Source organism: Rhipicephalus microplus, chromosome 4 (assembly GCF_043290135.1).
Source record: "Rhipicephalus microplus isolate Deutch F79 chromosome 4, USDA_Rmic, whole genome shotgun sequence".
Lineage (NCBI taxonomy): Eukaryota > Metazoa > Arthropoda > Arachnida > Ixodida > Ixodidae > Rhipicephalus > Rhipicephalus microplus.
This window is the reverse complement of record NC_134703.1, coordinates 225,006,721-225,034,319: the sequence shown is the minus strand read 5'-3', so window position 1 is coordinate 225,034,319 and position 27,599 is coordinate 225,006,721. Positions and strand designations below refer to the sequence as shown.

At 44.9% G+C, this 27,599-nt stretch overlaps 2 protein-coding genes across 2 annotated transcripts in view; both read left to right on the top strand.

Annotated features, from left to right (window-relative positions):
• LOC142813835 (uncharacterized) overlaps positions 1 to 26,062 on the top strand; it is a 213,605-nt gene extending 187,543 nt beyond the window's left edge. The window contains exon 2 of the mRNA XM_075891794.1: positions 13,803 to 26,062. Within this exon, the coding sequence (XP_075747909.1) occupies positions 18,217 to 18,774 (558 nt within the window). The 5' untranslated portion in view covers positions 13,803 to 18,216 and the 3' untranslated portion in view covers positions 18,775 to 26,062. The remainder of the gene's footprint in view (positions 1 to 13,802) is intronic.
• Positions 1 to 27,599, top strand: part of pyd (zonula occludens-like protein polychaetoid) — a gene marked incomplete at its 5' end in the record, with an annotated part of 754,603 nt that overhangs the window by 173,031 nt on the left and 553,973 nt on the right. The window lies entirely within an intron of this gene.

The window sequence follows — 27,599 nt, the reverse complement described above, 5'->3', positions numbered from 1 at the left end:
CAGACTGCGCGGCTGTGCAGGCGGCTTTCACGAAGCTCTTGAGAAATGGCGAGGGTTTGGCTTGGAGCCAAGAGCAAAAGGCCACACTGCGTCGCCTCACGAAGTTGCTGGTCAACACGGCTGAGCTGCAGCTACCCGATTTGAACTGAGAGTTTGTGATTCACGCAAACGCAAGCGACCTCGGCTTCGAAGCAATTCTGTTTCAAGAGCATGAAGGTGCCCTCCAAGCGATTGCGTTTGCGAGCCATTCATTGACGCTGGCGGAGAGGAACTACTCGGTAACCAAAAAAGAGTGTCTCGCGATAGTTTTTACACTCTGTAAATTTGACTTTTGCATCGATGGAGTTGCGTTTGTGATTGAAACTGACCACATGGTGCTCACGTGTTTGAGGTGCTTGAACGAACCAAGTGGCCGCCTGGTGCATTGGGAATTGCTGCTGCAGCGTTATGAGTTCACTGTTCGCTACTGCAAGTGTAAGAACAATGCCGCCGCCGCATTGTCATGTGCTCTAGCCCAACATGAGGCAAGTCACGCGAATACCCTGGAAGGAACTGAAAGCGAGACACTCGTGCTAACGGAAACAGCGAAGCAGACATTCTATAGGCTGTTGTTAGTGTAGGGATCATTTTTATTGAGCAGAAGGGAACTGTTAGAAGCTCAGCAGAAAGATCTATTTGGCGAAAGGTGTTTGAGAGGCTCCTGGAGCCGAGTGGCAGTGAAGCCACTGTGCACATGGAGGCAGCTGGTATTGATGTTGGTTCGGAATGCTCGGCAACAGCTAATAGTGCTGTGAGCGCGCTGGATTCATATCTGCTGGATTTTGACGCAGTCCTGCTGAGGTGCATCCCATCCGACTATGACACAAGTGAGTCATTCAAAGTTGTGATACCGTGCACGTTGAGAGGAGCACTTTGCTACTGTTTTGACTTGTTCATCGCTGGGCAAGCGAGTGGCCCTAAGGCTTATGGTAAGTTGTGTTGCCATGCTACCTGGCGAGGCATGCAGCGGGATGCAATTCGCTATACCTGTACATGTTGTGTGTGCCAAAGCGTCAACCCATGTGGCAGACGACTGCCCGGCCTCATGCAACCGATTAACAGCCAGACTCCCTGGCAAATCGCGGCATGTGGCGTAATGGGCCCGTACCCCACAACTCTTAGCAGAAACAAGTTCTTGGTGGTGGTCACAGATCACTTCTCTAAATGGGTAGAACTTTTCCCTAAGGAAGCTGATGGCTCAAGTGATCTTACAGATGTCGATGGAGGTTTTCACCAGGTTCATTTTCCCTGAGCAGTTATTACATACAACGCGTCCTATTTCACTGCAATGGTGTTTGTTGACATGTTGCCGCTTTGGACATTAAGCGCAAGAAAACAACCACCTATCATACCGTTGTAACAATAACAGACCCTTTGTTATTCAAGGCTGCAATTTCTCAGCAATGTTTGTAACTATACGCAGTTTCCATTATCTATCTTTGTCTTGTATGTGCTTGAATTCTTACTTATACATTTTTAGTTGATTTATGTTGCCTTCGTGATTTGCACATCTGACACTTGTTTCTTTTTTTGTCTTTTTTTTCTTGTGTGTTATAAAATGTTGTACCCACCCCCTCTGTAATGCCCTACGGGCCCTGAGGGTATTCTAATAAATAAATATCATCCTAAGTCGAGCTCCACGGAGCGAGTCAATCGCAACATCAAGCACATGCTTGTTTCGTTACCTGAAAGACAGAGGGACTGGGATACCTACCTTCCAGAGATTGGTTTCGCATTGTGATCAACTGGGAATGCGCCTCCTTCTCTGAACCTGGGTAGAGAACTGCTGAATCCAATGGAAGCCATTCTCGCGGATCACAGCGAAGTGCCAATGGCGACATCAGCAAGCGCTGAATACGCAACGCAGCTGCACGAGAAGCTAGCGGAAGCTTTACATAAAGAACTGAATAATCTCAGCACTGCTAGGGCACAGCAGAAGGCATAGTATGACCGCACGTATCAGAATGTACACTGCGAAGAAGGCAATTCTGGTGCTGCGGCGCCATCATGTTCTCAGCGATGCTGGCCAGCAGTTTGTAGCCTCGCTGACACCGAAATGTTTCGGGCCATACCGAGTGCGAGAGAAAGTTTTCTCACTTGTTTACTGACTCGCGGACATGAAAGGCAAACCGAGCAGTAGACCAGTTCTTGTATGTGACTTGAAATGCTGAAGCAAAACTGCGATTCGGCCTAGTTGGAACATATCTATCTTGAAATTTTTGCGCAAGCACTCAGGGACATAGAAAGGAAGGACACAGAAAGGACGCCTTTCTTTTTACGTGGAACACTGGAGGAGCTGGAGGACTACGGCCAGTCTCCCTCTAGGCCGCAGGCGGTGTGTGATAACCCTCAACACCGAGTGAGGAGCCCAGAACCGCGTTACTTTCTGTTTAAAAGGTAGAGACAACTCTGCATGGCAGGCCCTGTTTGATATGTTAAACGCCAAGCGCGAGGGTTCGCGTGAAACACATGTGCAAGTATTAACCTTTCCTTTTAGGGGCAAAGCTCCTTCATTGTCGTACGTAGCCACCGGGATGCGAAATGGGAGATGGCATATTTTGAGTGTTCACTACATGGACGCGCGGACAGACAGACTAAAAGATGGACGGACAGACAGACAGACGCACGGAGGGTCACGCTGACGGACGGAAGCAAGAACGAATAGGCGGACGGACGGAAGCACAGACAGGCTGACGAACGCTTCGCCTCACTCATCATCATTCACTCCGTGGATATGCTGGAATTTTTTCTTTTTTGACTTTCACTGAGCAGATGAATAGTTAAAAGGGGAAAAGGTGCCGCTGGGGCGGCTCGGAGAGGAGACCACTCCTCTCGCGGTATCACCCCCAACACCCTTTATGTCGTCATCGGGGCCTCACCCAACCAAGCAAGCCACTTCCACACTATCTTGTCAACCTCGTTAGATGCCAGGGTAACAAACCGCTAGCCCAGCCGGGAGAGCCAGCTGCCTTGAAGCCGCTATTACAAGGACAAGCCTACCGAGTCGACGCATATTGGTCTGGGCACCGATGCATAGATTTTTGTAAGGGGGAGGGTGGGTTGGCTTTTTTTAAGCAGTGTGCGCAAGTGTCCACGCATGTGTTCCATACAAAAGAGCTGTACCTTTTTTCCTTCCTTTCTTGTAATAAATATCAGTTTCAAGTTAGTGCTCGTGTGTACTTTTCTCTTCAGTCCCTGTTTTTTGTGCTTCAAGTTTGTTCCTTAATGTCATATAAACTGGGCAAGGCTGCCATTGTTTCAAAGGTATTCAAACGTTGTTTTTCTTGCGTAACAGCATCCTTGTCAAGAAATACATTTCACCACATCAGGCCAACTACCTCTTCGTAGTACCTTCAACGTTATGTCCAGAAGTTTCGGATGCTCTATGCGCACCCGACGGCTTGATACCTTGGTGTTTCTCGTACATCGCAAGAATACAGAAGAAGTATTACTGGCCATGACTTGCCGCTGACGTTAGTTGCGTCAAAACATGTCAAGACTGTCAATTATGAAAAACAACACCGACTAGGCCAGCCGGACTTCTGCCTATCAAGCGACCTCGCCGGCCGTTTCAGCAAATCGGCATGGACACACTGAAGTCGTTCTTGACGACAAATTCCAGAAACAAATGTACACAACACGGCCTTCCAAGAAACGACGCAGATGATGCCGTACAGGTTGGTGTATGGAAGAAGCCCAGCCACGACGCTCGACGTCGTGTTGCCATATGTCAGCATGAAGAAAACATCAACGTGACTGTCTACCTCCAGCGCACCCAAGAAGCTCGACAACTCGCCCGGCTCTGCAGTAACAATGACTGACAGTTGCTGTTACAATCTTCTACAAGGTTTCATGGAATACCTGCTGTGTTTGGGAGTGGACGCCTATACGCTGACGCTGACTCAGTGAAAAACTTCTGCGACGCTACTTCAAACCGAACAACGTAGTTAAACGTCCTGATACACTCGACTATGAGGTTGTTCCCGACGGCATTACGAACTCTCAACCGCGCCCTGCACGAACTGAAGTCGTCGATGTCATGCGCCTCAAGCCATTTCATGCGGAGACCTGAGAACTGTATTTTGTTGTTGCTATGCTTTATTGTTTATACTTATTGTTTATTTTCTTACTTTGTTATTGTACTTTCGTCTTTTGTTAAAGCATCGGGACAATGCCTTTTTCAGAAGGGGGGAAATGCCACTTTCCAAGTCTTGTTTCGCTGTCAGTAATTCTCAGAGCAAACTGCACCTGTAGTGTTCGAGAAGCCTCGAGACTGTAGTTAAATCATTTTCTTGAGATTGCGCCCACATCACGAGCATTACAGATTACTCTGGAACCTACTGGGCCGCTAGCAATAAGTCTAGAATATTCGACAGCACGTGTATAAATTCCAACGCGCTTAACAATTCGCCAGTTGATTGGCCGCCGACGCTCTGTTCGCCGCTATCAGTGCCAGTGTCTTGCTGTAATCTGACTTTCCGTCTGCATGGCCACAAGTTTGGCCCAAATAAACAGTTTCATCTTCGACTTAAAGTCTGCTCACTTTTAACGTCATCATCCCGTGACAATATCCTCAAATGCAACAAGCTGCACTCGATACTTCGTGATGAGAAATATATTGCTCATAACATTGATTTATAATTTCAATTACAGCAGCCTAGTACAGGGCTATGGCAGGAGTTGTGTACATAAATATGAACGAAAGAATTGAAACCGTATTGTTAAAATCAACACATTTGCAGAGGGCAAGAAAACAAGTATTTACGGCGTAACTACGAAAGGAAGAGACATGGACAGGAAAGAGCTCTGACTTTTCAACAAAATTTTCTTAACAAAATGCTGGAAATACTTACACGTAATAGCAAGCAGCACACCACAGTACGACCGCGCAACCTATTGGTCACAGCCAGACAGACACTTGATATCTTGATTGTGAGTTTTTCCTCAGGTGTGCTTTCATAGCACTGACAATTAGGTGAGTTGCTTTTATACCCACTTAACAAGATATGGAGTGTGTAGCTGTGACATTGTAGGTTGCGCGGTTGTAGTGTGTGTGGTGTGCTGCTTGCTATAATGTGTAAATATTTCCAGCATTTTCTGCTATAAAATTTATCTGAAGTCACCACTTTTTGCTGTCCACTGTACGAATATGTTGATTCCAAATCACCAACTAGCGCAAGCATCTGTCGTATAAAGTAATGTTGGAATAAGTGTTTTAACAAAAACACATATCACCGCCTGCTCAGATGAGGAGCTGTTTACGTTCTCTCTTAACAAAGTCAACTACGGTAATAATGAATCGTCATTCACTCTGTGGGAACATACTGTTCTCACCTTACTATTGTGTTAATGTGCACTTCATATTTCAGTTGAGGTGCTTCTAATACAAGCTTTTTAGCGAAGTAGCTGTTCAGCTGTAAACAACATGTGTGTCATATGTAAGCAAATAGTAAAACGATGCACCATTGTTTGCTTTCTCCCCAGTCTATGAATATCAAAGTACACTTGAGAAATTGTAATGTGCATATCGGAACAGGCAACCTGCATAAGGTGTGTGCTATTGCACATGTGCTGATGGGTTTGGCCGTTTGAGTGAATGAGCAAAGCACAAGATCCTCGTTTTGTTCTCTCTTGTAGGGTAACTCAACATTTTCTTAATATTGTTATTGTGAGTTATTAAAATACAGTTAGTCAAAGTTTAGTGTAAACTAAGTAGCCAAGAATATTGTGTATTTTGTTGATTCATTCATTCATTTAATAATACTGTCAGCCCTGTTCAGAGCTATTGCAGGAGTGGAAGATACAAAGTAAACATACTGGCAATGTATGTACAGAAAAAAAAAACTTGAAAGAATATGGTATAATCAAGTATATCACACTTTTGACAATACAAAACATTTCTTTATTACATCAGAGCACTAGCAGTACTATAAAACAAGTATATGAGACACTTGGGAACAGTTACACTTGGGAACAGTTACAGTTACAAAAGGTTGGAAACAGTTGTTCAAAAAAAAAAAAAAAAACCTTATAGATGCAAAAAACACACACAGGAGAAATCGGGTTTGATAAATCGGGTAGTCACTAGTTCTATTCAATAAAATGTCTAAGTTAGGCAAGGTATTAAGCTTTACTATCTATATTTATTTGTGCATAAATACTAGAAGCTAGATTTTGAGGCACCAAGAAAGTGTGTTTTCGGTGCTAAAAATAAGCAGGGGACACATCGTTTCAGGCCTTCAATATAAATATTAGGCAATATATGTTTACATGAATTCGAATCATTTCAAACAAGTATGTGTGCGATCTTTATCTGCAACAGCAAGCAATAAACGGCTGTTTATGATAGCACAAGGGCACCAGTGGTTGAACAAAGCTATGAAGTTCCTGCAAGGTTTGCTGAACTTAGTTAATCCTTTGATTAAAGGGCTACTCACCAGGTTTGACAATTTTGAGCTGAGAAGCACAATGCGTAGACCAAGCGTTCACGATCACGTCTGCCAAAATTTGCAAGGCTACGCGCCGCGTAAATGGGTCAAATTTCAAGATGAATGCTGCTTCTCCTTCACTTGTGCCGGCGCGCATCAAGAGATTGAGGGCATGACGTGCGCGTATGAGTGGCCCTACGTACTCGGCAATGCAGTGACATTGACCCTCTACGTAGACGACTCTGCTCTAATGTTGGAAACAGTGGCACGTGACATGGCGAAAATTATTTAACACAGCATGCATAGTTTATGTAATTTGTTGCTTGAAGAGATTAATAAAACTCTAGATAAGTATTGAGACGCAATAAGAGAATGTGAGCGTCTTTTTTCCCTTTTCTCCCGTGAATTGCAACCAGATGCGGGGCCAATGCTTCGGCATTTTGCATGCGTTCGTGTCCCCGCGGTCAGTGCATCGAGCGGACGACCGCCGTGGAACGCTCCTACGCGTTCGCGCACTCATTGTGCTCATCTGGTCTGCCGTGTATAAGCCAGCGTTTCCAAACCATCCCGCAGAAACAGGCAGAAGACCACAAAATAACGCTGGTTAATAAAGCAATGCCACTCGCGTGCTCGGGGGTTGGACTTGTTTGAGCACGTCATGCACACGTGACCTCTTGGTCGGATGCCGGAGAAGGTGGGGAAGAGATTTGGCTTGCGATGGCTATGCGGAGGGGTGGCAAGGGTTTCGAGCTCGCCTCCTCTTATCCTCGTTTCGCGGCACTTCAAAAAATCTGTTTTCTTTGCTCGTGATGAACTGATTCAAAAAATTTTTGTGCCAAAATGTTCCTCATCAGACACCCAACAACTTCCACTGTCTAACTAAAATTTGGTGTGGTGCTTGGTGAGTGGCCCTTTAAGGGGCTACATAGTAGTGCTAACTTAGAAAAAAATAAGATACGAGAAAAGAAGTAGGGAGAAGCAGAAAGGTTGGGTGTTTAACTTGAACTATTTATTTAAAATAACAAGTCACCGAATTACAACTCTCTGCTCATGCATGCATCAAAATTGGTAAACACAGCTCATTCTTGCATATCGAGAAGCTGCAGCTCATTTTGGTGAAGTGAAACAGAGGTGTCATTAATGCCTCTCTATGAAATGCCTCCACAAGCTCCAGATCACATGCTTTTCAGCTTTCGCATTCGTTCTCCACCTTCAGGTAGCTACACAGAGGGACCCACTGAAGTCTTCGGGATGCTTCTTTCATCCTTTTAGGACACTGGACAACGGTCTGTAAAAGTCCCTTGCCAGGTCCTCAGCCATGGATCCATGGATGGATACCACTGTGCTCTCTTTCTGCCATTTTTACTTCTTAGTTCTCTTTCCCATTTTCCTGCAGGCGCTGAAAAACGTGCTCTATTTAGAGCTGCAGAATTAGCATCCTTACCTCTGCTCAGTCTCTCCTCCTCCCACAATCAGGTAGTGCCTTGTGGTGTACGGTGGCCACCATGTCCCATTTCAGTGGTACTAGCAGTTGTTCTTCGGAACTTGGTGCAACTAAGGACTTGGTTGAACCTCATGGAGTTTGGAAAAGTTTCAGGTTGCCCTGTGACATGAATAATCATGTCAAACTGCACTCGGAAAGGAAATTTGAGATGAAATTGTGTTCAAGAAGGTGCCGAAATTGCAAATATAAGCCGTTGTAGGCAGTTAGGCACGAAGATCAATAATACGCATTTATAAGCACTATAAAAACAGTTCAAAAGTTCTTCCTAACCTCTAATTTATGCTCATATCTCAAAGTGGCTTGATAGGAGCGCAAGTAACAAAATAGGCATTTGCCTAGTCGTGACATACAGTCAAACTCTGCTACAATGAACGCCGCTTCAACGAAATTTCCGCTACAACGAAAAATTCACGATTCCCTGTCAGCAGTCCCTAGAAGTCAACGCATGAATATTGTCGCCACAACGCACACATTTTTTTCGATCGTCCGGCTTCAACTAAATTTTACGATGCAATTACAGGCTCAGACACTTATTTTTATGCAGTAAACACAATCTTTAACTTTTTGATGCATTTGGAGAGCTTGAAAATGTGCCAACCAAGTCTAAAACATGCATTGGCACCACCAGAAACCGCAGCTATTCGATCATTCCAGCAACTATAGGCGGCGCAACGGTAGGTCAAGATGGCGGACGAGACGGTGATGAGATGGTCTCGCAAGCGTGCGCGTCTGGATCAGCAAAGGAAGTCAAGCCCTCTAGTTTCACCACGGACCATACTTTTTCTCGCTAAAGAGACACAGACATGTTTGAATGAAGGCAAAGCAACCTGTCACATCATTTGTCCTGCTGCTGGATAAAAAGAAAAACAAGGTGTGCCTTGTTGCGTGCCGCCGAAGCGGTGTTTCGGGCCAATAGTGGACCTCGGGCCCATGCTGTATTATACAAACTTGCACACTTGGCAGGTATAGATTACAATTTACAGCATCACTTACAGGGTATTTAAAAACACGCAAACAAACTTACCTCGCTACGAATACAATCACGTATATAACAGACTGTACAGGAACACTTTGAGGCTGTAGAAACTGAACACATGCAGGTTCAGTGTCTACAAGATGGAAGTTATCTTTTCGTTTTTTTTCTTTTCTTTCTTCACACTTACATCACTACTAATGACATCCGCTATACTTTCCCTGACATTGTCTTTTCTATAACGTTAGGTAGAGACGTTCGTCACTCAGGCACTGAGTGACGAACTCTAAATAGCCACATTTCGGTGGGAGCAATATGCAAGAACACTTGTGAAATCATACCTAGGTGTACATTAAAGAACACTTCGAGTCCTTGAACCAAATTCAGCACATGTGCGTAGCCTACAATTCTGATTGTTTTGATTGATTGGTATGCAGGGTTCAATGTCACAAAACCATCATATGATTATAAGGGACGCCGTAGTAGAAGGCTCCGGAATTTTCGACCACCTAGGTTTCTTGAAGGTGCACCCAAATCTGAGCACATGCGCCTACAGCATTTTCTCCTCCATCAAAAATGCAGCCGCCGCAGCCGAAATTTGATCCCGCGACCTGCGGGTCAGCAGCCAAATAAGTTAGCCACTAAACTGCCGCGGCAGCAGCCCACACTTCTCCGAACGTTTCTCAATCCAGGAAACACTCAAACGAACGCCAGTGTTGATCATCGTCCCGGTGACTCTCTTCAATACAGTGACGGACGGCGTCATTACTCAATTCTTCAAGATCGACTTACTGCACTACACTACCCACTCAAACCGCTCCAAACATCAAAACTTCTTGGTCGGGTTTACCACTTGCCCTACCTTCCGTCACCTCTCCTTTGGATCTTTCCCGGTTTCACGAAAATATTAAACGATTGTTTGGTGCTTAGCATGTACCACAGCGCCAGCTATATAGGGAAAAAGAATTTGTCTCGGCGGGTTATCTGCGAAAGGTCGCAGACGACCTTTCTACGCCCAACTATGATGTCTCAAATTCTCTCGATCTGCGCGGGCATTAGTCTGTCGCGTGTGTAGAGGGCACGGTGTAAGATATAAACAATTCTTTGTTATTATTTACGGCTACGAGACTACCTGAATGCCTGAATTAGCACACTTGATGATCCTGCCGCCCGGTTATTGGCCGATTCCCCTTTGTGGGCGAGTGCCAGCAAAGCTGAAGCTTCATCATCATCATCATCATCAATTCTTTGTACTTTAGCCCGTGCTAGAGGGTAAGGGTATGCCCTGGGCACTTTTGTTTTTTCGTTGTGAGCGCCTGTTCAGGGAAAATAGTCACCATGGTAGCTTGATGCTATCGTCTGGATGCGGCCGAGCTCTCCTGTGCTAGCGCTTGTTTGTGAGGGGAAAAACAGGCTCTATTACGATTTATAGGATTTCCGACAATGTATGTAGCAGAGGAATACGTGGCCGGGGGCCTGCCGCAATGCGTCAGCGTCTCAGTGGGTGAAGGTGCGCCAATGACTACCACGAGACCAAACTCCGAACCACACCGAACTGTGTTGCAGATTGCTATCACCGTGAGCGAGCTTCGGAGGCTGGCCACGTAGTGCGGCCTGCGTCGCTGGAATGACTGAATACCACCGCTATTCAGCAAGCATGGGCGTCGCCATCGCTCGATAGCGATGGCAATGAGATTGCCCTGCTTTTGCCTTTGTCTTACTTTGAGCCGCGATGATCTGAAGATGAAGCTCGGTTGCTGAGTTCATGGTTTCTGTCATGCAGCTGCTGCTGGGTGCAACTGTGGATGATGTGTTTTCGGATTCTGACGCTTATCATTATGTTCACGCTTGGCCAGTGTGGTAACTAATCGGAGCAGTTGTTCGTCCGCATTATCAACAAAATGAGCTAACCGGGAGTGGTGGATGATAAGAATGGCATAGAATAATGCAAAAGTCGCCGCTACACGATACCCTGCCTCCACCTCGGCGTTGTTGGATATTTTTGACGGCGGACAGCTGCTGTTGGTAACGTGTTAACGCAACTGTTTGGTTTGTTTACGAAGGCGGTTTTAGGTGTTGTTTCAGCGTGCTTCTCACCATGGCATTGCTATGCATGGGTGACAATTAGGTTGGGACGTCGCTGGGGAAAAATAGGAAGCAGCGAACATTTTTTGAATTTTGAGGATAAATATTCCTTAGTTTTGCTAGCTCAGATTAGCAATATTTTTTTCGATTTCACTACAACGAAAGTTTCGTTGGGTTCAACTGTATTTATTTCCAAGAAATAAATCTGGTTATTATGTGAATTGAACAGTGATCCGTGTTGATTATTATTATAAAGGTATACTATGTGCATTTATTTGCACGTCCGTGTTCATTTTCGCGATATATGTCTAGGTATAATGTGCATTGTGCTGTGTTGAGGGCTGGCTGGTCCCGACGAAGCAGAAGAAGAAGACGGCCGACAGAGACGTACGCGGCCGACGGAGACGCCGACCAGCCCGAACACGCGGGTTAGAGCGAAACGCCGAAGAGAAGAACAACAACCGCACTCCACGGTTACTCAACACACACTGGTTTTATTTTACAGTCGCCTTGAAATACTAGATGCCAGAGCGGCGCCCCCTGACATCCTCACATGTCATTCTGAAACCGAAAACTCAGAACACAACAACCATCCCTTCCTCGAAAAAAGTTCACCTATACACTGTTTATATTTATACATGATCGATACCAACATATTTTACAAGGTATGTACATTAGAGCACATGAAAGTTCAGAGCACAGCACACCGAACTCACACACCGTGAGTCCTGAAATGCATTGAAAAAATGTACATTAGAAGTCCTAAAAATGCACTAAAAAATTGTATACAACTCAGTACAATATAGATTTGGATGCATTGGACCTTTGGACAGAACAATAATGTTCACGAACAGTAATGAACAAGAGTTCTACGTCACGTAGTCTTCGAACCGACGCGGCTAGGGCGGGCCCTTTTGGGTGTAGAATCAGGTGTCTCTGCACCTTGGTCACTTGTGCTCTGATGTGACACATCAAGAGCAGTAGAAGATTGTGAAGGCTCTGAATTAGCGTTAAAATTCACGGTCCCATCAGAGCTCGCAGCATGAGCTTCGGAAGAATTTTGCGGACCGGAGTCCGGTTCAGTGGTCTCAGCCGAATTTGAAGGTGCGAAGTGAACCGTAAGACTTGGTGTACTTGAACCAGCGACACTGACTAGCAACTCCTCCCCCCTTGAAGAAATGCCTGTACATGGAGGCCACATGTAATAATCTGATGGATAGTTGAAAGGCGCGGACGGAACGTGATGGGGAAGGCTTTTAGGTGTTGAAGGCAAATCCGTATGAAAAATAACAAGGCGCGAAGCATTCCAGATGTTACCATTACTTAAGCGAAACGAAGTGGGGCTAACCTGGCCTAAGACTTTGTAAGGACCCCGATACTTGGGGCGCTTTCCTGGCACACGAACCTTGACTAGATCGCCAGTGCGAACTTTGGACTGCTTTGCACCTCGACGGGTGTCGACATACTTTTTCATTGCTTGTTGATGAGAAAAAACCCTGGTACGGATTTGGTCAGGGGAAGACACAGCTATGTTACGAGGCAAAGAGACTATGTCGAGAGCAACTCGCGGTTGCCTACCGTGGAGAAGTTGAGCAGGAGACACTCCAGTGGTGCCTTGTGGTGTGAACCTGTGCGAAGCTAAACATTCAGTCAAGACTTGCTTGAGGGGACGGTGCTCTAATTGTGCGATCTGGATATGTTCCTTCAGAACGCGATTAAAGCGCTCGATTTGCCCATTTGATTGGGGATAGAAAACTGATGACCTCAAGTGCTGAATTCCTCGTTGTGAAAAAAAAGCCTCGAAATGTTGGGACTGAAACTGTGGACCATTGTTTGTAACTATGGCATCAGGAAAACCTTCCCGGCTGAAGATTGAAGACAGAAACTCAATGATGGCCTCAGAAGTAACCGTATGTGTGAACACAAAGCTCTAGCCATTTGGAATGGTAGTCGATGAGAGAAACAATGAACCGGGCATTTTGCGGAACATTATGCCAAGGAACGATGATGTCCATGCCGAGTTTCTGCCAAGGCCGATCAGGCCACTGGACTGGCTGCAACGGAGAAAATGCAGGTTTGGTGGACTTGTCAGCTGCCTGACATATATGGCTGTTGTAAACTGCATGCTCGACCTGCTTGTCTAAGGCTGGCCACCAGTACCGGTGTCGGAGATTCTGTTTGGTGCGGACAATGCCTGGATGGGCCTCATGGGCAAGCTGTATTAGCTTGTTACGGAAAGAAGCAGGGGGAATCACGCGTTCATCGCGGAAAAGCAAGTCCTCGACACCAGACGATTCCTGTCGGACTGCAAAGTAAGGCAAAAATTCAGAAGCAAGAGCACATTTGGAAGGCCATCCTTCACGTAAATATTTGATAACTTGAGACAAAGTGGAATCTGCAGCTGTAGCTGCCTGAAGCTCAGCTTTAATAATGCAGGAAGTAACTAATGAAACAACTTCCTCATCCCACTCTTCAGTAACCGGTATCTGAAGGGGAAGGCGCGACAGTGCATCAGCAACCACGTTATTAGAACCTTTACAATATTGAACACTGAAATTATAATACATGAGTTTGGCACACCAACGGGAAATGCGAATGGGGCGGCGGCCTTCGGATCCTGCAGAAAAAAGAGCAACTAGTGCTTGGTGATCTGTGCGTAATGTGAAGTGCTGGCCCCACTAGTAAGCATGCCATTTCTCACAGGCAGAAAGACACGCGAGAGCTTCACGCCCTCCTACTGAATATCTGCGTTCAGCAGGTGTCAATGTACGAGATGCAAAAGCGATAGTGATCAGCTGATCACCTCTGAGTTGTTGAAACACTGCTCCCAGTCCAACATCGGACGCATCCGTCGTGATGACGATGGAAGCTTCTCATTGAAAATACTAACAGCTGGCTTTGAGGCCAGTATTGACTTAACTCGAATGAAGCTCTGCTCAGCTTCAGCTGACCAGTTAAAAGGCTGTGCTCGACGAAGTAGAGTACGCAGTGGTTTAACAACATCAGCATAGCGAGGAACAAACTTGGCATAATAACCAACAAGACCTAAAAAAGATTGCAAGGTTTTGGCATCAGTAGGCCGTGGGGCATTGACAATGGCCTGAACTTTGGATTCAACAGGTGTCATGCCGCGGGAACTGACATTATGTCCTAGAAATTGTAACTCACTTACAGAAAAAATGCACTTGTTATTAAGTTTCATACCACATTCACTGATGCGGTTGATAACAGTATGCAAGTTAGCATCGTGCTCTTCGCGAGTACGTCCCCACACCAAAATGTCATCCAAGTAACAAAGGGCGCCGTTACAACCCTTAAGAATAATTGACATCATTTTCTGAAACACTGTAGAGGCAGATGCAAGCCCGAAACACACGCGACGAAACCAAAACAAGCCTTCGTGCGATACAAATGTGGTTAAGTCTCTACTGCACTCAGAAAGTTCAACATGGTGATAAGCGGACGCGAGGTCCAGCTTGGAGAAACATACCGCTCCGGAGAGCTGATGAAGCAGTTCTTCAATGTGAGGAAGTGGAAACCCGTCTACGACGATCGCCTTGTTCGGTTCTCGTAAGTCGACGCATAGTCGAAGAGATCCATCTTTTTTCTTGACGACGACCAGTGGAGAAACCCAGTCGGAAGCAGAAACAGGCTCGATGATCCCGCTGGCTTGAAGGCGAGACAGTTCCACAGAGACTTGCTCACAGAGAAGAAGAGGAATGCGGCGCACCTTGGCACGCACAGGGCACACACCTGGTCGACGCATCACTTTATGCACAAAACCGCGCACACCACCCAGTTCACGGGTGAACAGGTGGTGGAATTCAGAAGGCGCGTTGGCCGGAAGATCATCTTGGACGTCGACTTGAGCACACGTCATAAACGCACCGACGATGTTGATGGACAAAGCCCTGATGGCATCACGTCCCAAAAGCGAGCTGCCATTGGCTGTTACAGAAAAAGTAATGGAAGCAGTGCGACTGCGATAGGAGACCTGAGCTGTAAAATGACCTAAATTATCAATCGTTTCCTTGGAATATGTTTGTAGAACGACGCGTGAAAGCAAAAGCCGAATGTTGGAAAAATGACTATGAAAGTCAGCGGCACTGATTAAAGAGACTGAGGCACCAGTGTCCACGAGAAATGACAAGGGCACATGGCCCACTGAAGCTACGATGCTGGGCTCGGACGTAGTGTGGAGGCCATTCACATTTAAAACAGTGACTGTATTGGTCTGTGCAGTACTCGAAGGAGCGGATGAAGAAACTTGTTCAGGAAGATATGCTGGACGGGAATGGCATACAGACTGAAAATGTCCGATTTTTCCGCACGCAAGACAAGTGCGGTTTCTCGCGGGACACTCCGCAAAATTGGCTAAATGCCGAGCCGATCCGCAACGAAAGCAATGCGCGGTTGCGCTTGGAGAAGAAAATTGCGAACGCGAGTTAGGAGCTCGGTACTGTTCCTGAAAACCAGAATTTGGCAGAATGGGGTCGCCATATTGCCGGCTTCCTCGCCCCCGCGACGCAGAGAGGCCGCCATGTTGGCCGCCACGGAAGGACTGTGCAGGCGGGCGTCCATGTTGGCCGCTGCGCCGAGACGAAGATGAAAGGCCGCCATTTTGACGCGTCCCGTGAAACAAAGAGCCGCCGCCTTGGCCCCCCGCAGCAGAAAGTTGCCTCACTGAATGCGGAGCCAATTGCTCCAATTGGGAGCGAATAAGCTCGTCCTCTCGCGCAACCGAGAGGGCTTCGGATAATGAAATCGAGGAGCCCTTTTGAAGCATGTGGCAGCGGACGTTTTGCGAGGCTACCCTGGTGAAAAGCTGATGGCGGATCATATCGTCCTCGAGCGCGCCAAAGCCGCACGACGCGGCGAGCGTTCGAAGAGAAGTAATGAACTCGGCGACTGGCTCACCAGGCAAATGTCGCCTCTCTTGAAATTTTACGCGTGCGAGATAATCGCACGAGACGTCTTTAAAATGCTCATCGAAAAGAGCAACAGCATTCTTGAAGGCATCGCCTGACGCTGGCGTCGGCGATGCGTTGGTGGCTTCCAAAGTATAGAAGAGCTTCAACCCCGCAGGGCCCAACGCGTTGAGCAGCAGGGCCTTGCGACGCTCGGGCTTGCTGGCGTCCTCCCCGGCCGCGTCTGTGTAGGCCTGAAACACCAATTTCCAGTCCGCCCATGGAAGTGGCGGGTCTCCGGGCGAATGAAGAAATAGGGGAGGTGGAATAGGAGACGCCATTTCAAGCAAGAAGAATGGAGGTGCAGACGAGAAGAAAATGACGCCAGTACACTGTTTGAAGAAGACGACAGAGACGGCGTAGCTGAATGAAGAAGGAATGAAGCGATGCAGCACGCAGCAGCCACCTTGCTGGGAACAAAGAGTGTCTAGGGTTAGCAGGGTAGGTTCATTAGAAGCAAGAAAAAGACGAACGCGGAGAACGAAATGGGTTCTTACACGTCCTCGTCGCCATTGCTGTGTTGGGAGCTGGCTGGTTCCGACGAAGCAGAAGAGGAAGACGGCCGACGGAGACGTACGAGGCCGACGGGGACGCCGACCAGCCCAAACACGCGGGTTGGCGCGAAACGCCGAAAAGAAGAACAACAACCTTACTCCACGGTTACCCAACACACACTGGTTTTATTTTACAGTCGCCTTGAAATTCTAGATGCCAGAGCGGCGCCCCCTGACATCCTCACATGTCATTCCGAAACCGAAAACCCAGAACACAACTCATTGAACAGCTATAAGTAATGGTTCTTTGTAAATAGTTTTAAATAGACATCATTAATTGCTCAAATATTGCAAGATTTCACAAATGGAGTGCTTTACAAAAAAGTTGTTTCTGAAATTGCCTGAGCATGTTTTTTAGGGAGCTGCTAAGAACTTGATCCAGTTGGCCAGGAATGAACTCGGTACCTTTTTGATAAAGAGTACTGGATTTTAAACTTCATAGTAGTCTGGAAAAACAAAGTGGCATCACATGCAGATTACATGACGGCAGGATACAAATGTCACAAAATAAGGAGGATTACACCTTTGCGCGACATGGTGCAAGCAGGTGCCTGGGCGATTACCTCGCCGATGGGCAGCTCCCTCACTTGCCGTTGTGGCTGGTCAGTCAAATTTTCTTTTCGCGCGCACATTCTTGTTCGAGAGACGACTCGTCACCAAAGCAGGGAGATAAAATTGCCGTGACACCGCTAACAACAAATGCACGCTTGTTGGTAGCTTGGCAACACGCACAAACAATATTGACGCATTCTTTCCTCAAGTTTTGTTAACACCCCGTTACACTACGTTCAGCGCAAGCCGCACCAATGATGTTTGAAAGTCTTCGAAGCTGTAGTAAATCGTTTTGTTAAGAATACGCCCACTTCAAGAACATATTAAGTTATTCTTGAATCTACGTCGCCGCCAGCGATAACACTAGAATATTCGATGGCAAGGTTATAAATGCTGACACACTTGTTAGTTAATTAATCGCTGGCCGACTCTGTGCTCGCCGCTATCAGTGGGACCGTCTTGCTGTAATCTAACTTCTCTTTTATTTGGCCACAAGTTCTGCCCGAATAAACAGTTTATTATTCGAGCTGCAGTCTGCTCTTTTCATCCACGTCACAACCGCGTGACATCCGGTGGAGGTGCTTCTCATCCATGTATTGAACGTTCGCTCCAGTCGAGAGCCGAGCCCCAACAGTGAAACAAACATCCCCTCCAACTTCGACCTGCGAGCAACCCGCCGCCAACAAGGGCTACCTCTGGAGTACAATAACGACCGCAATAACGACCGCAAGCTGAAGGCCATCACCGCTACTGCGTCAACTATGACAACCCCTGTACCAACGCCCGCCATAGTCGTAATGCAGCAGCCAAAGGAGACACCCATCTTCCACGGATCTTAATTTGAAGAACCGGAGACCTGGCTCGAGACGTATGACCAAGTGGCGGCCTTGAACCAGTGGGACTATGAAAAAAAGCTGCGCTGCATCTACATTACTGGGAAGACGCGGTGAGGACCTGGTTCGAGAATCGGGAGTCTGCACTTTGCTCCTGAGATCTCTTTCGCGGCGCATTCCTGGAAACTTTCACGAGCAACACTGGCAAAAAAAGGGCCGCTACTTTGCTGGAGACCTGGGGCCAGCTACCAAACAAAAATGTCGCCATCCTCACGGAAGAGATGAGGAAATTGTTTCAGCACGCCGATCATGCCATGGCTGAAGACAAGAAGCTTCACTTTCTCATGTGGGGTGTGAAGCGAGAGTTGTTTGTGAGACTTATTCGCTACCCGCCCAAGACTTTTGACGAATTTCTCACCGAGGCAATGACAATAGAGAAGGTGCTTGAGATGCGCACAAGGCAGTATGACCGTCGCTCTTCAACAGTCAACTACGCCGGAAGTCCATGCCCTCAGTACGAACGACCTGCGCGAGACTATCCGACAGATCGTGCGGAAGGAGCTACAGAGCCTATTGCCTTTGTCGTAGCCCTAAGTGGATTGGATTGCCAACACTGTCCGCAAGGAAGTTCTGCAATCGCTCTGAGTTTCCGAAGCTCTGCAGTCTCAGCCGCAAGTGATGAGTTACGCTCCTGCAAACCGATGTTACGCTCCCCCTTCACGGCCACGTCAAGAGGCCGCACCATCACAGTTTCACTGCCAGCCACCGCAGCCACCGACGCCATACTGCCCACCTGCCAGCCAGCGCAACGCTCCGAGGAAAACCGAGGTGTGGCCTGACCCAGACCACCGACCTCTCTGCTACCACTGCAGAGAAGCAGGCCACACCTACCGCCGCTGCCAGTATTGTCAGATGAGACTGCGCAGTTTCGCCGTAGATGGGCCGCGTCCATAGCGGGGAAAAGACCCCGCAACATCGCAGCAGCACAGTGGACACCTCGAGGATCTTCTCGTTTTCCAACACCCGGCCGCTACATGTTGCCTCACCGCCGGCCGTACACTAGCTAAACTTGGGGCTGGTTTCCTAGCCCTTATCCAAACTAAGGGCAGCAACTGCTGGAGCTACGATTGCTGTGCCACGAACTGTCGAAGATCCTCTTCCGACAACGCGACAGTACTCTTCGAGCACCACGCAAACCAGGCAAAGCCCTACGACGAAACCTCATGTACTGATGACGACCTGACGACACAACATCAAAGCAGCTGAACAAGCCGACGTAGCCGTGATCCAACGCCACAACCTTACTGCAACGCGAGACAACGAACTAGTGACCTCGACTTTCTTATCGCCGGCCACAGTGTGACATCTGTCGTCGACACTGCAGCTGACTATTCTGTCATCAGTGGAGCGTTCGCTACGAAGGTAAAGAAAGTCGAGCACGCCTGGGAAGGCCCCGAAACAAGAATAGCTGGAGGCCACCTAGTAACGCCGGAGGAAACCTGCACAGGGAGAGTCTGGGTTAACAACTGAATTTACCCCGCAAGCTTTGTAGTAATACAGCGGTGCTCGAATGATGTGATCCTTGGTATGGGCTTATTAATAAGCCCTTCATGGTGCAGTCATCGATCTGAGATCCATGTAGATAACGCTATCAATAGAACAAGCCCTACCATAGAACACGACGGTAGAGAAGTGGCCTTGAGTTTATTGGAAGATCAAATCACCATTCCCCCTTGATCCGGCATCAACATTTTCGATGACTCACAGAAATAAGCATGGCTGCAAGGCATCATTGAAAACGACCAGCAGCTGTTAATCAAATGGTCATTTGCGTTGCAAGAGGAATAGCCAAGTTGACAGGGGGGAAAGCAATAGTTATGCCCACGAACTTCAGCAACGAGTACAAACACGAGAGCAAAGGCACGACGCTTGCCTATTTTGAAGAAATTGTGGAAGTGAGCATTGTTATCACCTTCGTCGAGTCCACTAACCTGCTTCGACGAATCGAGGTCTCCACGAGAATTTCAACGTCAATACGACTCTTCCGAAGCATTTCGTTAATTCAAATGATTCTTAACGTCCCATTTCGTCTCGCTAGAGCTAAAACAAAAACAATGCGCATATATAATAGAGGTAATTACATTGTTATAAATGATGAATTATGTACACTCTTTGAGAGTGTACTTTTACCATCCTTTCATAATCGCTCCGTAGAAGACAACTGGACATTCTTTAAAAACAAGTTAGCTTCATTAGTTAGTGAACATATTCCTACAATCAAAATAACAAATGATAAAAAAATCCATGGTTTAATAAATCACTTGACAGATTAAGAAATAAAAAAGAGTTTGTACGCGGCAGCTAAACGCACGCAAACTGCTGCTTCGTTGCAAAGGTATAGAGACTTCTTAAATAGCTACTGCTCCGCGATATGCACCGCACGTGATAAGTACATTTCTCACAATCTACCGTCACTGCTCTCCACTAACGCAAAGAAATTTTGGAAACAACTATGCCCAGAAGGTCACGATAACAAAATCACGTTGCAAAATGACGACCACATTTCCATTCCAGATAAAGACTGTCCCAACGCTTTCAATACTTTCTTCACATCAGTTTACACCACTGAAGATCATACAAACGTCCCCGAGGTAGTTGATCTTGACTATTTCTTTTTGCAACCCATTGAAATCACTGTTGACGGAATCGCATCTATAATAATCTTAAACTGTCCACGTCAGCGGGCGTTGACGAGATTAACACTAAGATACTAAAACGTACTGCCTCACCCTCGAGCAAAACATTATGTCACATCTTTCAGCAATCACTATCAACAGGACAGCTTCCACATCATTAGAAAATTGCAAAGGTCATCCCCGTGTTTAAAAGGGGCAATAAAAACTCACCTCAAAATTACAGACCCCTTTCTCTGACATCCATCTGCTGTAAGATGCTTGAGCCTCCCATATTAACAATCACTTAGAGCAGAATGACATTTTCTTCCCAAACCAACATGGATTTAGAAAGGCCCCATCATGAGAAACACACCTTTTCGAATTCACGACTGACCTGCATCATCACTTAGATCTAAACTTGCAAATTGACTGTCTTTTTCTGGATTTTGGCAAAGCTTTCGATCGTGTTGCTTACTGCCACTAAATCTCTAAACTCTCTTCTTTGTGTATAGATTCATCAACTCTGTCATGGATATGGAACTTTTTTACTAACCGGCAGCAATTCGCCATTGTTAATGATTTTTACTCCTCTGGTGTGCCACAAGGGAGTGTTCTCGGTCTACTGCTTTTTCTTATTTATATTAATGACTTACCAAGTAATTTATCCTCACAAGTGCGCATTTCGCTGACGACTGTATAATTTACTGAGTAATAACTAGTACTTGTGATAACGTAATAATTCAAAATGACCTCGACCTCATCAGCAATTGGTGTAATGGTTGGCTAATGTTTCTTAATTCAAGTAAATGTAAAGTAATGTCCTTCTCTGGCAAACATTCTAACTCTGAGTTTTCTACTTTATTAATGGCAATCACGTATCCAGTGTTGACTGTTTTAAATATTTAGATGTAACCTTCACATTTAACCTTTCTTGGACTACCCACATCACCAACATCTGCAGTGACGCCACACGATCATTAAGCTACATACGCCGCAATCTACGTAAGACGCCCACAAATATAGGTGCTTTAGCTTACCGTACATAACATTTGTTCGCCCCCAGCTAGAATTCGCTTCTGCAGTTTGGTTCTCTCATTACAGCTATTTAACTAACATGCTGGAATCGATACAGCATAGAGCCGCTAGATTCATCTCACAAAACTACGATAATAGTGCAAGCATAACACAAATTAAAAAAAACTTATCACTTTCCCTTTTGAGCAGCCGACGTGATCTGAACCTCCTTTCATTATTTCATAAATACGTTCATGAAACAAGGCCATTATCAATGACATTGCAAACACATTCACATCAAAGAGACTAAATAATCATCGTTCATTCGCACGCAAATACGGTAAAACACACATTTTCAACTCATCTGCACTCCCCCATGTAATCCGCATGTACAACAGCCTTCCAGATGGAATCGTAGCTGAACTCAATCGGGAAAAATTACGGCACCTTCTACTCACCCATTTCCAGGATTAACTGCTCGTTTTATTCATACCGAAATCGGCACCTACGCGTTTATTCACTACTAGTATCTCGCTTTTTTTTCTCTTACTTTAAACTTATTTTGTTTGATGGTTTGAATACTAACATGCCAATCAGTTCTGTTGTGTTTGATTCAGTGATGTTTTATTTTGAATATTGAAAAGTCTCTTCACAATTTGTGCTTGTTTTTTTCAGCTTGTTTTACGTCATTATCTCACGCGCATACTCATCTGATGTTCATTGCCACCCTATTCCTATTAAAATTATTATTAATATTTTCTCATTGTTATCCTGTTAGGACTTGTATAATAACTGAAAATTAGTTCATGTTATTGTTTGTGTGGAAATTGTACGAATTCGTGTATGTATTTCTTTTTTGCTCCCTTTATACAATGCCCTGTTGGGCCTGTAAGGTATTTTGAATAAATAAATAAAAAAGTCTGTAAGGTATTTTGAATAAATAAATAAGCAAAAACGGCTGAAAAGCCTGCTTCGGTAATAAAAGGACTGCTGTTCATCGTCGCTGAAAATTTGGCAGACATCAGTAGCAGAACATCACATCCTAACCGAGAAGATTACCAGACCACTCCGTCAGAGCCCGCACAGGGTTTCGACGCGAAAGCAGGAGACAATCAGAAAACAAGTCGACGAAACGCTATGCGACGACATTATTCAACCTTCCAAGAGTCCGTGGACGTCATCTGTTGGGCCGGTGAAGAAGGACAGCACCCTACGCATCTGCGTCGATTATCATCGCCTGAACAAAACCACAAAGAAGGATATGTATCCTCTCCCACGGATAGACGACACTTTTAATTGACCCCACAACATGAGGTGTTTTTCATCAATGGACCTTAAGACCGGCTATCGGCAAATTGAACTTGACAAGAGAGATAAAGAAAAGGCGGCCTATAGAACACCAGACGGCCTCTTGTAATTCAGGGTGATGCCGTTTAGTCTTTGCTTGGCCCCCTCAACTTTTCAACGCGTTATCGATACCGTACTGTCTAGATTGAAGCGGCAGACTTGCCTCGTGTTCTTGGACGATGTCGTTGTGTTTCCCTCAAGCTTCTACGGGCATCTCCGGCACCTTGAAGCTGTATTTCAATCAATCAAAACCTCCGGACTCTCCCTCAAGCCAGAGAAGCGCCGTTTTGCGAATGAGGAACTCATGATCTTGGTCCACCTGATAAGCAAGTCTGGTGTACGCCCGGACCCGCAGAAGATAACCACCATTGCTGCATTCCCTCCACCCGCCGACAAGAAAGCCGTTCGTAGATTTTCGAGCCTCTGCACCTATTACAGGCGGTTCATCGAAAGCTGCCCCCGTATCGCCGAGGTACTAACTAACCTTACTAGGTCCGACGAGAATTATAGTGGGAAACACCGCAGCAGGAAGCATTTCAAGAACTAAAACGATGCCTGCAGATGCCTGTGTTGCTTGCACATTTCGACAAATTCTCAAAACAAAAATACGTACCGACGCAAGCAGTGTTGTAGGACTCAGTGCCGTTCTTGTGTAGAGAACTGACGGACAGAAAAAGGTCATCAGTTATGCCAGCCAGGCACTATTAAAGCGGAGGCCAACTATTCTACAACAGAAAAGGAATGTCTTTTATTTATTATTTATGACATACTGCAGGCCCAGGTAAGGGCCCAAGCAGGAGGGGCATGGGAAGTACAAATTATAATAACCAGAGGGAAACAACATTGTAAGTATGGAACGGGAAAAGAAACAATACAAAAGTTGGCATAAAAACTAAGCATATGCAAAGCAAACACAAGGCAAGAACAAAAAGGCATACACAAGGCATACGCAAAGCATAAAAAACTTAACATCTTAACTGAGCAATAGCGTCAATATTGGACAGCTGTTCACAAGGCAAGTTGTTCCAGTCTGATATTGTACGCGGAAAAAATGAATACTTAAATACGTTAGTTTTAGTGCTATAAGGCGTTAGGGATTCAGCGTGGCGATGCCTTGTCCGGCGTGCTTCGAGCGGAGTTATGAAAGGCTGCGGGTTAAGGGATAAATGGTTATTTTTCAGCAAGAACAAAAAGTCTTGCCATCATTTAGGCTACCTCAAAGTCTCGCCCCTACCTTTACAGCAGGCCCTTAAAAGATGTAAGTGAGCACCATGCCTTGTGTTGGCCGGCGAAATTCAATTTTCAATTTTTTTTTCAATTTTCAAAATTTGTTCTATTGTTTTCTTGTACAAGACACAAGAAACAAAAGGATGTTGGGGCTAAAGGCATATAGCCTGACAGAGGACCCAACACCCTTGTACACAGTTCGTACATCAAAAAAAAAAAATAAAAATAAAAAACAGCTTTCGCGGCATCCAGACCTTCATGAAACAAAAGAAGCAACAGAGCAAAGATTAGCTGACAAAAATATCATGTTACATTGAATCTGACTGATTATACAAATCTTGTAACATACTTACTACATAACATACTTAAATAACAATTACTCAGGAAGGAATCAGACTAGAACATTAGAGACATGTGATACATACCATTATATTTTATAGTTAATAAAATACATGCAGTACAAGATTTCCATCGCATGACTACTACCATTGCTAACATCAGTATTTTTTAGGATCCATCAAAAAGTATGTTTTCCTGCATTAGCACTTCTTTAACTTGTACCTAAATACTTTTTCTGTACAGTCAAAATTAAGCTTATGTTCTAATTTGTTTAATATGCAAGTTGTTTGATGGGTAAAAGTTGTTTGTTTACCATAATTTGTTCGTGTTCCTTGTGGACGGCGTAAGATTTGGCGGATAGGATAAGTGTGTTGTCTAACTCCTTCGTTGGGCTCATACAGTTTTCTGCTGTATATGATTTGCAATATTTTCATATAATAGACTTGATCGGCACGAAGCATACGATATCTTTGAAATAAAGGTGCTGTCCTCAAGTTTGCGTAATTTCCTTGGTGTTTGCAGTATATGCGGAGAACCCTTTTTCGTAGAAGTACAAGTTTCTTGTAGTTAGTTTTGCTAGTTGTTCCCCACACCAGAGCTCTCCATAGCACAGCTTAGAATAAAGAATGCAATTGTATAGCTGTTGTTTCAGCTTAGGGGAATCAGTTTAGAAATTTTGTACATAATACCAATGCTTTTTGATAAGTCTACACACGGCGTGCATTATTAATTCTGGGGAATCAGGTATAGTAAATATATCATTTACGAAAATTATGAATAATAACGGACCTAGCTTAGAGCCCTGAGGGACGCCTCGTTCAAGCGTTAGATAACTAAACGAAACATCCTGCATACGTACGAACTGTTGAAGATTATTTAAATAGCTTTTCATCAACCGACTTGCAACACCCCGAATTCCGTACTTCTCTAACTTCTGTAACAAAATTTTGTGATCTATAGAATCAAATGCCTTCTTTAGATCTAAAAATAGACCAATAGTATAGTTTATGTCTTCAATATTACTTATTATTTTATCTTTGATATACAAGAGTGCTTGTTCAGTGGATTTATTCTTTTGGAAACAATACTGACTCATTGTAATTACCTTGCGTGCATTACAAAATGTGAGTAATCGGGCGTAAATTATATCTTCGAAAATCTTTGAAAACACAGTTAAGATAGATATTGACCTGTAATTACTAAATTGTCCATTATCCCCCCCTTTGTGTATTGGCGTAACTCGGGCTATTTTCAATTCTTCCGGGAAAATTCCACCAGTTAATGTTAAATTTAGTAAATATGCTAGCACTTCTCTAATCTCATGCGCGACATGTATTACTGCATTCGAAGTAATTCCGTCTATACCCGCAGCTACATTACGTTTTAGCTTTTTTATTACTGCTACCACTTCGTTAGGATCTATTGGTCTTAAGAAAATAGTTTCATTGACCTCGGTTATGACGTCATTATTATTTCTACTGCTTTCTGCACCAGGTGGATAAGCCTCCCGCTTTTATAAAATGTCTGTTCATATCGTCAACTAGTTTTGTGTTTTCTGCTGTCGTCAGGGCTGTGTGGGATTGGTCACTTCTTGTTCTTCCTGCTAGATTGTTAACTGCTTCCCACAATTTTTTTGGTTGATTTCGCAGCCGATAGAAAAGTTCCTCAAAGTATGCGTCTTTCGCCCTTTTAATATCGCTGTTTAATTTATTTCTATATTTCTTATACTCCTTTAGCACTTCTGGATTGCGATTTCTAAGAAACTTGTGAAATATTGAATTCTTATGTTTTATAAGTTTATACAAGATTTTACCTACCCATGGCTTTCTTGCTTTTTTGTTTCTGTGATAAGCTTGTTGCAATGGAAAAGCAATGTCATAGTATTCACGCATACGCTGCAAGAAGATGCTGTAAGCCTTCCCAGCCTCGGATTCACGATAAACATCTTGCCATCGTTCTTTTGACAGTAACAGCCTAAAATTCTCCAATGTTTATCATTAATCTTGCGATGAAAATGAGCTGGGCGAGGTGCATTTCCGATACTGTAGCTGATTTTGATAATGCGAAAAATCGGAAGATGATCGCTTACATCAGAAACTAGAACACCTGCTTTGATGTCACTACTGCATATGTTTGATAGGCATACGTCTATTAAAGTACCAGAAGTTGCCGTTATTCTTGTGGGCAAATCAATAATGTTTTTGAAAGCATGACAATGAACAAGATTACTTGTCTCATGTGACCATGTGTCTTCTGAGATCATGTTTATGTTAATATCACTGATGATAATGGAGAGTTCACTTGTTTGGTATTGTTGTTGAAGTAACCGCTCTAAAAAATTAATTTTTTGCCCATCACTAATTTCTGAGAGTTCTTCAGACACAGAGTAAGAAAGGGTGTCTTTGACATATATTGCCACTCCGCCCCCTTTCTTTTTGTTCCTCACCAGGTGTTCAGAATGATAGCCAGGAAAAAATGGAGTTTGATCATGTACCGTCATCCAGGTCTCGGTTATACAAATAGTATCGAATTTTACTGCTGTCGATTCGAAATAGATGTTTAGATCGTCTACTTTATTTCTCATGCTTCTCGCATTAGTATGTACGGCTCTGAAAGCATTCTCTTCATTTAACTATTTCGCAAGTCTACCCAAGGTGTAGTATCCATTTTTTTTGTTTTCGATTGCCATTTGGAAATGCCTCTCAGACACTGCCCGTCTATTCTATTCTACTGGTGCCATTTTGGACAGACCGTCTAGACTAATTATGCACCGAACAGGAGTGTTCTCGTCCCTTCTTGCGCATACTTTGCCTCTTGACGTCCAAACGTACTTCCAGGTTACTTCTCTCTTTCTTTGTTTTGCGGCTGCAAGCAACTTCTTGTTTGCCTGTGTCAGGTGCACATTGACGAACACATTATTAATATCCCAGTTGCTGCATTTAACCTCTTTTTTCCTTGCCAGTGTGAGAACCTCATCTTGCTTATTTCTATGAACAAAACGAACAATTATATTCTTAGTTCCTGCCTTTGGAGTCTGCACCCAGTGGCAGGTGTCAATATCA